Raw genomic sequence first — 15913 nt, 5'->3', positions numbered from 1 at the left:
GTCTGGGCTATCTCCCACAGTGCTCTTAGAGATGTAATTCACTAGTCTACACAATTCTTATGTGGTAACTGTGAGTGGTACGTTAAAAAATAATGGTGGTGAGACAAAGAAATGGCATTTCTCCTTAGACGTGAGAAAAATAAATGACTACAGAACTAGAGATACCTAGTCCTGGAGTCAAAAGAAGGACTGGGTGGGCAGCACATAAGGGGCCTAACCCCGAGCGGTAAATAGATATAAATGTATACAAAATGCTCTAGAAAGAAACAGCACACACACATCAATGGACTGTTTACAATTTTAGGAGTCTACTTAAATTACCTAACTACCAAATATGTTTGGCCCACCTGATCTAGAAGAATACCACCCCATATTATATGTTCCTCTGTGTTCTCCCGTAAGCAGTTGACTAATATGGTTGCTTTTTACATTTCAGGACACAAGGGAGTACGAAGTGTCCATATAGAGGAGTTGAAGTATTGAAGATCAGCTTAAGTCCTGGTGGGAGAAACCTAGGAAGGGACAGAACTTTCATACTGCAAACCCGTGAGAAAGACGTTTGTCAATGCCTCGCATATCTTGCCCTTTCAAATGGATGATCTGGACACCTTAATCCCAGGAAGTACACAGACCAACAGACCATCTTAAGTGCTGGCACAACTGTTGTTAACACCGCAGCCAGCTGACTCAATACGAAATTCCCAGTTCTACCATCTTGTCCAGTTTCTGCAGCTGTTCTATTCCCCTTGTCATATGTTCTAACGTCTGTGCAAAACCTGGATTCTTACTCCATAGTTCAAGAAAAGACTTAGTAACACACCACATGTCCTAACTACATAAATAAAAACATAATGAGCCACATATATTAAGGTAACCAGGTATAGCTTTTACAGCAGAGAAAGATATGGGAAATATATATTACAAATCTGCATTTAAATAGACACTGCTACTGTAGTAGGTGTATAATTTATTAAAAATATCCCATGTAAAAGAAAAAAATCTCATCACCTTAGTGAAAAGACACAAGCTCAAAGAAGTATTGTTAAACATTATTGAGATGCAACTTCATGAAAATGATATAGAAGATGCAGCAAATGCCATTCTGAAAGATATCTCTCAAAAAGATGTAATTGCAGAGAACTACGTAGATTAAACAAAAACTATAATTAATTTTGAACTCTCTTTAGTTAAGTTACTTACATGAAAATAGAATGTGGAAGTCACGTAAGCAGTAAATAAAAAAAGATAAAAATCTTTGTTAAAAACATATTTTATCCCTGTATACCATCACGATATGCTCCAGTGCCCTAGTCACTTGCTAGCCCACCATGGCTATGCACGTCTTGTGATGATATCTTTTCATGCCTGTTTGTGCTTATTTATGTGTGTTTTTATAGAAACTTTTACCAGTGATAATAGCAAAATCTTCTGACATAACTAGATAGCAAAAACAGGCACGTAGCTTTTTTTTACGGGTAAACGTCACTGTGCTAATGCATATGTGTGCAAGAACAGGCAGGAATCAGATAATATTGCAAGGTATGTGTAGGAAACGTGAATTGACTGGACGATTAGGCTGAATTCTACGGTACACTCTAGTCTAAAGTAGTCATGTAAGCAATGCAACTAAAGACGGTTGGAAAGTCTATTACGATTTAAGTCTAATAGTGCTCAACGTACTTTATAGAGCAATGTTGCTCTTTTGAAAAGAAGGTTTGTGTGCATGTTGGTGCAAGTTTGATACTGATGCACATTACTCCTATTGCCCTTTGATATGTGTTTAGTAGTTATACATACGAATTTATATATTTCTTTATACTATGTGCAGTTGGCGCTCTCATATAATCCATTGGTGGACAACCAGATTATCTGCAACTTTTGTTATACTACAGTCCAATGCCATCCTCTTCCAGATATTAATACATTTCATCCACAGTTTGAGAACCATAGACTGAATTCCCCCAGTACAGAATAAGCAAGTATCTGATATATTTATTGTGTCTAGTAAGAAGCGATATGTTGGTGAGTGAAATCCTAAATTAGAGCTTGAGCAGCTACATTTTCATTCTCGAAGATCTCTTGGAAAATCCAGCCATTAACTCTAATCTCTATCCCTCTCTAACTGCACTTTAACTACTCGTAGGGTTATTCACCAAAATGAGAATTCAAAGGAAATTTAAAATTTGAAGGTCAAAAAACCAAGGTGGAAAAATTCTAGAAGTCTACAATGCTTCCATTTTTGTTACTCTGGCCTTAAATTTGACATTCACTTTTAATTCTCACTTTGGTAATTCGCCCTGTGAGTATTTGTTTGCAGATGTATTTATAATTTGGCAGGATTTGTTTAAGAAAAGAAGGTCACAAACATGGCCACACTTTAAAAAGTAAAAGGAGACATAATTAATTTAGGATAGTACTAAACAATGCCCAGGTATAGACCCGGCTGATCGCAGTTGGCAGTAGTAGTAGAAATGAATCTATTTTTTATCTACATATAGTATTAGCCATATGCACAAATGCTATCTACATCTATGTGTGGCCTAAGTTGTACATTGTGCTGAGGCTGTTAGGAAGTCCCTTAGAAACATCAAGGTTACCCAGCCACTGCTCCCAACTCCCCTAATTCCATGTCTCTTATAACCACTTTAGTTTTATACGCATTTGGTCCATAGGAATAGAAATATCTCGAATTTTTTTTTTTGTTTTTTAAATTTAGAATTGAAACCAGTGTGTTTGGAGTGTTTTGACATTCTAATAACATAATGCTGTCAAACATTTAAACTTAGAGGTCCATGGATATGTTTTAGAAGGATAAAGAGCAAGTCAATGTGTTTTCAGGCAAGCTAGGGCTGTATATTGAATTTTGTATGTTATCTGCAGTTTAACAAACTTATTTTATATCACCAAACTGAGTGGTTGAGTGTTACCCCTGCACTGACCACTGCACTAATAGCTAGATTTTATTGCAGATCATAATCTTGTCTCTTGTAATTACTTAGCACTGGAGATAGATTTGATTAGATTAGATAAACTTATCTCGAAAAGTGATATTAATAAAGCCATGCCACTTTAAGGTCCATGATAATTTTGTGCCCAGGGTTTCTAAATATCTCAGAGCACATAGCTTGGCGTAGCCATTGAAATAAACTAAAAAATGAAAAAATGTATATTAACAACAATTTTCAATGTCTTACAGTTACAGTGTCAGTATTTCAAGAGATGTGTCACGCTATATATACACATTAATTTTTACCTTGGCTACAAGCAAATAACATGAGATTTTGCCATTTTTATTCAAATGTGGTCTCTGCAAATGCCAAAGGAAATGCACACAGCCAGCTACATCCCATCTCATTATACTATTACGTGGCTGGCTACCTTAGCATTCTTTTAATCAGAGAACCAGCACTGTGTATTGGCATTTCTCAAACAGATAGTTTTTACTGTAGGCTTACTGTCAGAACACAGCTAGATACATCCCTCTCTAAGGAAGCTTTATTCAATTTAACCTCATGTAATGCATCTTTGGTCCAACAATAATCTATGGTGTCTGTAGAACAGTAGGGAAAGTTAGTAAAGACAATCTTGCTACATGTATATAAAGTCTATGTAATAGAGACGGAGCATTTGTATATATGTATGAAAATTAGGAGTATGGCGGGTACATGTATTCTGACAAAGTCTTTGTTCTGCCATGTGTATAGTTTGATTTATCCTTGTAGAAAGTGTGTCCTGAGAAAAGCGCAAAAATGCCATAAATTCATGTAGAAATCATACTGACTCTACACCACCTTCCAAAACATCCTTTAAAAGATGTAAAATGAAAAGAACGTTAACAAATTAACCTTGAGAAACTCTAGACAACAATACTCTCAGACAGCAAGTTAAGCGAACGTGTTTTATGTTTTTGTTAATGAAAGGAATTGTGTGATTTCCCACAAAATATTTTGTTGACAAAAATATATATATAACTATTTTGTGGTTATAACGTACTGTTGACATTGCTTGAACACTCCATATAACAGACTGCTACTACCGGTAAAAGAGGCAAACCTAAATGGAGGAAGGTTGTATTTCCCTAAAATAAAGAAATAAAAAAACATTGAAAATACACAGAAATACACAACGAAAAAAAAAGTTGTATAAATGGATTTTGTGATGGGTGGCCAATGAATAAATTATTTTTGTTGAGTATAAATTGTCTTTTGTGACTTTGTAAAATCTCGCAGAACTTTTGTTTCTTGGCTCAACTTCTCCAACATGAACAACAACAAAAAAACACGTACACTGTGTTTTAAACAACACTTTCCCACTTTGTCAGCAAATACCTCATTGATTCAGTACACATAAAAAAAAATCTAGACTACCTGAGGCGTCTGGTTACCACCGCCACAAGCCAAAAAGATCACATTCGACGGAGTGCACCGCATCCCGAAGTCACCCAGGGCTCCAGCTTCGGCCGTAAGCGACATTTTAATCCACTGCACACTGGCATAAGATAAACAAGCACTGCTGGCTGGGCTGAGAGACAAGATGCCTTTCCTAATCGAAGGCACCAGCCTTTCATTCTACCAGGACCTCTCCAGAGCCACTCTACAGTGGAGACGCATATACTACTCCAACGGAAGGGTAATAGAGCTGCTCCGCAAGATGGGAGTCTAGCTATGTGCCTGCCTCCATACTCTCTCCCCCCCCTCCCACAACCCCTTTGGTTAGGAGTAACACAAGCAACGGCCTGTCAGGCCTTCACATAAAGATGCGCACGCCAGTACCATAAAGCCAGACGCACGCCCCTCTAGATGCCCATATAGGCATACAACACAACATCAAGAAGCAACATCACACCACACCGCGGCCAGTAAAATATATAAGGCCCTCCACTATTAGCCAGGGCATACACGGCCCCAGTAACACCCGAAAGCTTAAGCATGACCAAATGATCCATGCAGCACAGGCTGTAGTGAATAACGCCGAGCCAAACCCACACTAAAAAGGCAAGCAGCTGTAATCGAAGTTGGCCACTAGGACCCAGTTCACCGAACACATTAGTTTTAAATTGGTTATATACGACTTCACTTTCAACATCCCTATAAAAAAAATTTAAAAAGAGGCCACCACAACCAGGAAAGGTCTTGCCTACTGTTTTGATACTGTATTTCAGTATTCCAATTCTTTTTTTGTTGGGTTTGTTTTTTTGTTATTCTTTCTTTTATTGAGGCAAATGATTCAGTGTATAGAAAAGAGAAATAGGATTTATGGAGTGGGTATACATAACATGAGATTTAAATAGCAATAACAATATACTCCTATACAGAGCAGCCCGATTTTTTTTTTACTATTAGCACAGGAACATCAGCTTGTCAGTGGTTGGGTGGACAAGAGTAGGGATTGATATGGCTAGGTAAACTGACAATGTGAGTAGTCAAGATAGTGGGGTTAAGAATAGCAAGCATTCACTGACAGGGTCGACTTATCTGGAGTGAGAGTAGGTGCTGTCGGTCAGAGACATGAAAGGCTACTGTGAGTATTTTACAAGTCTGGATGAAGTGGTAATAGGCTAGAAATGCTTAACTGGTCATAACCTAAAGCACAGCTTCTATAACGCTTAGAGCTTCCCAGACATAGGGTTGTCGTACCAGTGGGCCATAAATTAAAGCATCTCAATTAAATTTATCATAAAGCATAGGAAAACAGACAATCAGGGCAAAGTACAAATCATAAAGCTATTCCACTTCTTATTCCTACTTGCCCTAACAAATACCATGCTTCCTTTACACCTTCCCCTATTCCATCTTCATCTCTCTTTCCTCCTCATATTTCTTTTAATTACAGTTTATGAAACCCTATTTTGAAACCTCTCCTTTCCATCTCTTCATTATCCATCTTATCTGTATACAATGTGCCAGCAAGCTGTCTAGATTTATCAATAGTGTCAGCGCAGCTATGTGTCAAGATGTAAATGTCAACTATATGGTAGGACCCTTTTTTATTTTTTTTTAACTGGATAATGTGAGTTATTTTTAGTTAAATTCAATTCCATCGTTTTAAAATGTTTCATTAATTTGCACTCAAGCATCAAGCAAGAAAAAAAGTATTTCCCTTTCGGTCCCCTTCATTCACAGGTTTCCAAGGCAACCTTAAATATGTATTTTACTGATTCCATGAGTCTAGATCTATAACCATCTACGGTATATATAGTTACAGTCCAAGCACTTTTTAACATGCACTGATTATATTCATGTGTAGCTACATTGTTTTTTTAAAAAAAAAACAATTTGCAGATCATAATTACAAATTTGCAATGCCCACTATTCACCACTTGGTGTCTCTCTACTACTTAAACTATCAGATTTGTTTGTAATTGAATACAGATTAGAGAACAGTGCTCACACAAAAAAATATACAGTTTTGGTCTGGATTCCAAAGCCACACAGAAAAAGGGGGAATTGGGGGCAAACCCAGAACATGTATTTCTAAGTAGCGGTGCTGCCGTAAAGACCAAAATATATACAAAATATATATTAGGGTACAGTGAACAAAAAAAGAACAGTTTAAATTTTACAAGGCAACTTAAAATCACCTATCCCAGCAAACAAATATGGGGTTCCAAAAAGGTAGATCCCCAGATATTTAAAAACTACAGCTTCCATGATGCTTTCCTATTCTAAAGGCATTCCAAAGCATCATGGAAATTGTAGTTCTACAACATCCCTGAGTTACACCATATGGCCATATTGTGTTAAGCCCACCCCTACGTCATAGTACCCCAATATCGGTGGAATCCTCATCCCCCAAGCAAACAGGTGAGGCATTTCATACACAAAGTAGTGTATACATTTATTAGAGAGATCCACAGCAATATGGAGTGTGTGTAAGTGTGTTATAGAGTTAGTATGTGTTCCACTACTAAAAAGGCCCCATATTTATTCTCTGCTAATGCCCCCTAGTTCATCGATACCCCCATGTAGATCTTTGCAAGGTGTATCAAAAGGTATATTGTCAATTACAGGGATGCCAATTTCCATTTAAATATTTACTGTTTTTTTAAGGGCCCATGCCACTTTTGGGACAAAATATTAGTCAATAAACGCACATTACCCGCATCATAGCATAACACTTGTACAAAAAAGACAACTTAATGCTATTAAGTTTAATATGTTGACTCTTTTCAGTTGGCTGTTTTATCAGCAGTTTAGGTTTAAGTTTAACTTCATATATATATATTTTTATTATTTTTTTTTTTTTGTTCATATGCATAGGAAATTCTACAGTCCACGTGTGACTATATCATCAAAGCATTCTGAATTGATATTCTTCTGCATCTCCCAAGAACAGCAATACTCCACATGCCTGTGCCAGGTTTTGTGGGGGAACTTAAATGGCCAAATTAGAGACATTCCCTAGTACTGACATACCTCTTTGCTCTATGTCTCGCCACACTGACCAGACTTTGCAAATATTTTAATTAAACCTTATACTAGCAAACCTGTGCTCAGCCTAACTCTAACCAGAGCTCATTGTTTCTAACCCTGCCATTTAGTAACCTTCAACGGACACTCTGGGCATCATAATAACTTCACTGCAATGTAGTGTGTCCCGCTAACGAATAGTTTAACCCCACAGTCTTCAGTCCAGCATCCATTATCTCTGCCCTGCACTTGCTTACTTTGTCCGATGCTTCACACAGGAAGCCATGAACTGGGAGCTGCTGATAGCCTGAGAGTGTCAGTAGTTCTCCATCCACAAAACCAAGTGAGAAAAATATGTATAATTTCCTCACTCTGATTTGTAATTGGGGAGCAACTAAATAGACTCAAAGTGAGATCGGGATGAAGAAAGGAAGTTGAGAGGCAGAGCTAATGGGCCAGAATTGAAAACTTTGGGGGGTTAAATCATTTGTAAACTCTCTAACCCCTTGCACCATAACATTGTGATGAATTTGTTATGGTGCCCGGAGTGTCCCTTTAACCCCTTAAGGACACATGACATGTCTGACATTTTTATTCCCTTTTATTCCAGAAGTTTGGTCCTTAAGGGGTTAAGCCTTGCTAACTGTAACCCTAGCTAACACTAATCCTAACAATGCACTGTTTAGTAGAATTGCCCTTAGGCTGAGTGAGTGCTGTGGGAGCCAATCACAGTGATCCTATTGCTTTAGCTGAGAGCTGAAGCATGTCATCATTGTGAGTAGTTTCCAAGGTGATCAGACAGCCTGGGAACCAATCAGTAACTATTGTTGGATTGCCTCACTGGTGATACAGCCAGCAATAGCACGCCAACAGCTGATCCAGGCACGGATGGCAAGAGTCGGGTATCACATGTCAATCATGTCGTAGGCTTACTGTGATTGGCTATCACAACAATCATATGACATTATCAGCCATCTTGAGCTATTACTGGACAGGAACAGTGCTGAGGCTTCCAGTAACAGAATGGTATTGACAAAGGAAATACTGTTCTCCACGAAACCAGCTTTCTAAATAGGCCTTTGACTGTCGATGAACAGTATAGGTCATTAGCCAGCAAGTTTATAACTGGCCATATACATACTGTACATCATTGGTTATGAAAGGGGTAAAAGAAACACTTGCAATATAAAAAATAAAAATGTATGAAAAATAAATAAATAACATAAACATTAAACTGTTGTAGGAAACTACAGGCAGATGGCAGTAGTGAGGCCAAACAAGTTAATCTGCAACAGAAAAATATATAATAAGATACTTTTAAACAGCATATGATGCATTACTACTGCATTGCTTGCAAAATAAAAAAAAAAAAACAATTCTGCAATCGTGTTCCTCTTTTTGTAACCAACAGTGCAGTGACTTCACCACATAAAAAGAAAAGAAGAATGTTAAATTAAAGGGTTACTATAACACTTTTCTCGACAATGTTTTTTTTAGCTTTACTATGTCCTATTGGGCACTATTGATCTTGTCCATATCCTTTATTTATTTTTAAAAAAAAACGATTAAATAAATAAAACCTTAAAATTGAATCCAGCACTGTGCGAGGTCCTCCTTGCTTCTTTCATTGTTGTCATGCCGCAGCATCCCGGATCAAAATATTGAAAAAGCAAAAATAGAAAAATAAAACAGAAAAAAGTGTAAATGTTAAAAAAAAAGAAGTGAGGAAGAGAGCACAGGGAGGAAGGGAGGGGACACCGAAGCTTCCCCTTGCAGTCTCACTGCCTGCTAGGGTGAAGCTTGTTATATCTGTCGCCAGCTCGCAGTGTGTCTGACGACAGATGTAATTTTTGCACAGAATTGATATTAGGCTGCCAGAACAGACTTTCGGGCTGCCTAAATCCTGTGTGCCGAGGCTGCAAATTGCCCCCCAGCACAAAAGAGCAGATTACTCTATATGTATAGCGTTTCAAGCAGAAGCGCTGCACACACAGACTCCTACTACCATGACCACTTTTAAAAGCAGAAGTGGTCATGATGGTTGAAATAACCTTTTAAAGGGACTCTCCAGTTCCAGGAAAACAATCAGTTTTCCTGGCACTGCAGGTCCCTTCTCCCTCCCACCTCCCATCCCCGGTTGCTGAAAGCGTGAAATCCTCTTCAGTCTCTTACCAAAGGCAGCGACGATGTCCCGCGACGCTGCTTCTTCCTCTACTGCTGCTCCTCCCCTTCATCACGTCAGCCAGCGGGGGAGACTAATCACGCCCGCCGGCTGGGGAGACCTAATGCAGCGAACGCGCATTAGACCTCTCCATAGGAAAGCATTGAAAATGCTTTTCAATGCTTTCCTATGGGATTTTAGCGACGCTGGAGGTCCACACATAGCGTGAGGACGTCCAGCGACGCTCTAGCACAGAAAACCTGCGCTAGAATCCCGGAAGTGCCCTCTAGTGGCTGTCTAGTAGATCCGCAGTCTAGTAGACAGCCACTAGAGGTGGAGTTAACCCTGCAATGTAATTATTGCAGTTTATGAAAACTGCAATAATTACAGTTGCAGGGTTAAGAGTAGTGGGAGTTGGCACCCAGACCACTCCAATGGGCAGAAGTGGTCTGGGTGCCTGGAGAGTCCCTTTAAGGGGAGGCAACATAGGAAATATGTGCACCTTGCACCGATAAAGACAGTACAGTATTCTAGATGTTGGAATGTACATCTGGGCCAACCAATTAAGGCTGAACCAGGGATTCTAGATCTGAAACAGGTAAAAGCCAAGAGAATGTGCACATTTAACATAAGGAATTAGGCAAACCCAAATGATAGGAAGGGATCAAATAAGTTTTATCACATTTTCAGCAGACAGGCACACAGATGAATCCAGGGACTGATATTGGCTGCTGGTAGTGTGGTCTGGGCTATGACACCATTATTCTAGGCTCCCCTTGTTCCCATATTGCTTTAAATTCGAACTTTAAAAAGAACAGTGGATGTTTGTAAGCTTGTTTGGGCAGGGTGCTCTTTACCTACTGTTCCCTTATGTCATTTTGTTAGCTTAAATCTTTATCTTGTTTACCTATTGTACAGCGCTGTGGAACATGTTGGCACTATATAAATAATTGTATTTGTAACATACTATAATATACTATAATATATTTTTCAAAAATTAATACAAATATACAAGTGTAGCATTTACATTAGGAACAGCTATAGTAAGGCCAATATGGCATTTGAGAATAAGCTGCCACAAAGTACAAGAGAAACTAGGGCACTTGCCTTACATGAACCTACATTATGTTCAGGATACTGTGGTTAAGCTGAAACTGTTATGCAGCAGGTTCATGAAAAAAAAAACAGAAAAAAAAATGTCATGCATAGTATAAAAGGTGTATAAGACATAAACATACAAATAAATATGATGTAAACATTACAATCTGCTAAGTATTTAGGATTGTCGGTGTGCTAATGTTTTACTCTTGGTGGAGAGCCTGCTGATATAGGGTGTCTGCCAGCAGGGCTGCCATCAGAAAATTCTGGAGCCCTGACACTGCCCACCCGCGAGTCTGCACATGAATCTGCCCACAGGGCCTGCTCCTGAGGCCACCCACAAGGATGCAGTGTGTTTGTGTACTGGATGCAGGGTGTGTAAAGTGGATGTGATGTGTGCAGGGGCGTACCAAGAGCATTTGGCACCCAGGGCGGATCCTGTGTGTGGCACCTCCTTCCCAAATGTAATAAACAACCGCAACATTTTTTAAATGTTTTCTTTTTTTATAATGTATTGCAACATTTGTAAACGTTGTAAAACCCCTGTCTGCCCGTTCTACAAAACCCCTTTCCTGCCTCGACCCACCTACAAAATCCATGTCCTGCCCCCTTCTACAAGACCCCTGCAACCTTCTACAAAATCCCTGCACCCCCACACACACAGTTACAGGCAGACAGTCACACACACTGTTACAGGCAGACAGTCACACACACACAGTTACCGGCAAACAGTCACACACACAGTTACAGGCATACAGTCACACACAGTTACAGGCATACAATCACATACACACAGTCGCACACACAGTTACAGGAAGCATCACACAATCACAGGCAGTCATACACACATAGTTACATGCAGATAGTCACACATACAGTCACAGGCAGTCACACACACACACATACAGTCACACACAGACAGTAACAGGCAGTCACACACAGTCGCAGCCAGTCACACACACAGTTACAGGCAGACAGTCACATATACAGTCACACACATAGTCACAGGCAGACCATCACACACACACATAGTCACGTGCAGACAATCAAATATACAGTCACAGGCAGTCATACACACAGATACAGGCAGACTGTCACACACACAGTTAGAGGCAGACAGTCACACACACACACAAACAGGCAGACAGTCAAACACACACAGTTACAGGCAGACAGTCAGACATACACACACACAGTTACAGGCAGGCAGTCTCACACACACACACACACTCACATGCAGTCTCACACACACACACACAGTTACAGGCAGACAGTCACACACACTGTCTCTCTCTCTCTCACTTATTTAGAGTATGGGCGGGAGGAGGAGTGGATTCTCTGAAGTCCCTCCCTGGAGTCTGTTAGTTGGGGAAGCAGGGACTCATTGCTTCCCTCCATGTGCAGCAGTAACAGCAGTGGGTGGGGGGCGTGTTAAGCTCCTCCCCATTGACGATTTGGCTTCGCCATGACGCCAGATTGGCTCCGCCCCCACTTTCCTTTTGTGCGGCCTGTTTTGAATTGGCTGCATTGATGGTCTCTGCATGTGTGAGCTGTGTCGGCCGCCCGGTGTCCTAGCTGCCATGGCAACCTGAGGCCGCACAGCTCACACATACCTGGCCCTGGTCATGAAACCCCCGTACCTGGTGGCACCCGGGGAGTACCGCACCCCTACTTAATACTCCACTGGGTGTGTGTAGTGGATGCAGTGTGTGTTGTGGATGCAGAATGCGTGTGTGTAGTAGATGCAGTGTGTGTAGGGGATGATGTGTGTAGTGGCTGTGGGCTTGCAAGAGTTGGAGAGAGCTTTTGGAAGCTGAAGATCATGTGTGCTGGGTCCCCTCTTCATTATACAGGCTTCTGGGGGCCCGCAAGAGCTGTGGTAAAACTAACTTGGAGAGGGCTCTGGTGTAAGAATTTTTTTTGGGGTCTCCCCTCTAGCACAAGGGTGGCAAAAATGTAAATCCCTATCTGTCGTACAAGTCCCAGAATGCTTTGCCAGCTGGGGATCTATAATTTTCCCATCTGCAGGGTTGTATTTAGCACTGAACAGTGTTTGTGTGTTTGAATGTAAGCATGTTTTTGTATGGGGTATATGTGTGTAAATATATTGGTGTTTGAATGCAGGCATGCATTTTGTGTGCAGTGTACAACTGGACCATGAAGACATATGCCCATCAGGGGGAGCTAAGTACATGGGACACCGGATGGGTCCCTTTAGCGTGTGGTTGTGCCCACTGTGCATGGCATATATATATATAGCGATAATTGCTATATGTGCACAATTTCTTAATGCCAGTGAGATTTCTCATTTTATGTCTGATTTACCATCAATGTTTTACTATATTAGCTACTAACTAAGCGTTATGTCTACTTTCAGTAAGCTCAAGCTAATTGGTGACAAGCTTACGCTTTAGTGACCAGTGCTTTTTATTTTTTCTACTGTGTAATCTTTCATTTGTATTTTTCTATGAGTAGACACACCGCGGTACAAAGCCAACAAGCTCCAGCCACCCGGTCTGTCATATCATACTAAACCTAGAGTTATTAGAGCTATTTCTCTACTGCTAATGGGATTCTGCTTTATTATAAAATGAGCTCTGTTTATCTGACATGTGTCCTAATGTCCACCACATTTCTATTGTGTACACTGCTGTAATTTTATCTCTCCAGCCCAAGGAAGCAAGAAACCAGGACATAACCAAGTAAGTGAACTAAAAGGAAAAATTCAATACTAGTAAAAGGGAAACAAATGGTTAATGTTTAAGACCTAGGCCAGGGATAGGCAACCGTTCAGTAGTACTGTGCCTAGAAAAGATCAAGTCTTATTTGTTTAAACTGCGGTGTGTATGTTGTCATTTAACAGCAGTTGCTTTTTAGTGTTGTATTTGTGCATATGTGGGCTGTTATATTGTATACGTTCAAGAGTAGTTTGTAGTGTTGAATGGGGGCTGTTTGTAGAATTGTGTTTGTGGATCATAGGTCACATTCTGCGTTTGGGGGTGTATGCGTGAATGTGGATTGTCAGTGGTGTTGTGTTTGTGTATTTTTGTGTTTGTATTATTTGTATGAGGAGAGGCTTATTCTGCAGCTCTGTGTATAACTATCAGTGTGGGTGACTTTCCTGGGGTCCAGTAGGGACCAGACTGGCCAGGTAGAGGTCAAGGGTAGGAGCTGTGATAGCTGCTGCGGACTGCTCTATTCCAGTGCAGATTCCAGTTCACAAGTGCTGAAATGCGTAAATTGAGGATTGTCTTTCACCGTTTGGTTTGCACTAGCAGAAATCTAAAGTCTCATTGGGACTCCTTTTGGCAGCCTTGAGTGCCGTGCAAAGGCATCTGGAGTGCTGTGCAAAGGCACGTCGAGTGCCATAGGTTGCTGACCCCTGACCTAGGACAAACTGAGAATCCTACCCCCAACAATTTGAAGAAACACTCCAAAATCCCTCGGCTCTGGGCCAACACTCTGGCCCCTCCAATGGCCCGAGACAAGCGGATTCTAATGCGCATGTGCGGCAAATGTTTAAAATTGCAGCACTAAGTGCAAAAGGGACACTGCACCCATACCACTTCAATAAACTGAGAAGTCTGGGTGCCTACAGTGTCCCTTTAACGGAATGCTCCAAATCCCTAGAGGAATTCAGTGTCCGCTCTGTCTCACTATAAAAGTGCCAGTTTCAAAAGAAAGTGGAGTGTGCCTTTAAAACTCACGAAAGAGCAGACTTGACTGAAAAGTATGTTATATGTATTTAAGTAAAGTGTGTCTTTAAAGGGACTCTCCAGTGCCAGGAAAACGAATGCAGAATCCTGCAGTGCCCCCCTCCCTCCAACCTGCAGGGGAAACCTAATGCGCATGCGCGGCAATAGCAGCACACGCCCATTAGACCTCCCCATAGGAAAGCATTATTCAATGCTTTCCTATGGAGATTCCGGCGATGCTGGAGGTCCTCGTGCATAGCGTGAAGACATCCAGCATCGTTTAAAACACTTTTCGTGTTTTCGAGAACCCGGAAGTCCCTCTAGTGGGTGTCTGACAGAGAGCCTCTAGAGGAGGACTTAACCCAGCAAGGTAATTATTGCAGTACACTTGCAGGGTTAAGGGTGATGGAAGCTGGCACCCAGACTACTCCAATGGGCAGAAGTGGTCTGGGTGCCTGGAGTGACCCTTTAATAAATTATAGTACTAAAACAATTTTCAAAAACATGCTGTACTAACACATAGGGTCGCATGACCTGCTGTGTTTTCCTGGAAACATAATTTCTTAAAGCTAAAGGGCCATATTTTTGGCCTTCTCCATTTGAAAGCATTGACCCGATGTTTTCTAATAGGGTTTTTCCAAGACTTCACTTAAAAATGTCCTCATGCAAAGTGTGAGGATGTCTAATGTCGTTTTAACAGAGTTAGACTCTGTGAAACTGCAGCAAGCACCTCTAGTGGCTGTCTGGTAAATAGCTACAAGAGTCAGCCTTAACCCTGCAATTAAAACCGTGTTGTTTCAACTGCAGTGTTTTATATTGCAGGGTTAAGGAGAAAGGGGCACTGCACCCAGACCATTTCAATGAGATGCAGTGGACTGGGTGCTTATATTGTCCCCTTATCATATGAGGACAAATTAGCCAAACTGAAAATATAGCTATTGTCTATTTGATCTAAAACATAAAATCCAGTATAGTGAATAATCCTATAAGGATGTAAAATACTGGATTATACGGAATTGAAACACAAATTGCAAGATGCTGATTGATACAGTCAAGCTGTGAATGTGTTATTGATTTCCTTCAAATGAGCTATTGTTGACTAATATTTAATATGTACCACACTACACAACTACATCTCTACACTGTAAGTCCTAGTCAGGGTCCTCATTAACCAATTGTTCCTGTGACATTTTGTAACTGTCTCATTTATGGTTCTTTTTACACTTTTTATAACAATGTAAAGCGCTGCAGAGTAAGTTAGATTTATATAAATGCCAATAATAATAATACATATTGTCATGAATAAATAAATCCCTGTTTTCTGTATAATATTTTTTTGTATTTGATTTTATATATATATATATATATATATATATATATATATATAGATAGATACACACATACAATAAGAGGTTTCCTTACTAAATATCAAATTATAGTGTAGTGCTACATATAGACCTAAATTGTTGAAATGGGAAAGATTCTCCAACTCGACTATAGTCACATTTTTGGCTATTTTACCCTGAGTTGTGCAAATCAGTTTCCAATTC

General features: G+C 40.2%; 1 protein-coding gene across 2 annotated transcripts in view; it reads left to right on the top strand.

Moving 5' to 3' along the window:
- Window positions 1-2515, top strand: part of SEZ6 (seizure related 6 homolog) — a 577716-nt gene extending 575201 nt beyond the window's left edge. For both annotated transcript variants that reach the window (XM_063449977.1, XM_063449976.1), the window contains one exon: window positions 437-2515. In XM_063449977.1, coding sequence (XP_063306047.1) covers window positions 437-466 — 30 coding nt within the window. In that variant the 3' untranslated portion in view covers window positions 467-2515. The remainder of the gene's footprint in view (window positions 1-436) is intronic.
- Window positions 2516-15913: the final 13398 nt, after the last annotated feature.

Source organism: Pelobates fuscus, chromosome 1 (genome assembly GCF_036172605.1).
Source record: "Pelobates fuscus isolate aPelFus1 chromosome 1, aPelFus1.pri, whole genome shotgun sequence".
Lineage (NCBI taxonomy): Eukaryota > Metazoa > Chordata > Amphibia > Anura > Pelobatidae > Pelobates > Pelobates fuscus.
The sequence above is the reverse complement of the archived record's forward strand: the minus strand, read 5'-3'. Positions and strand labels throughout refer to the sequence as shown.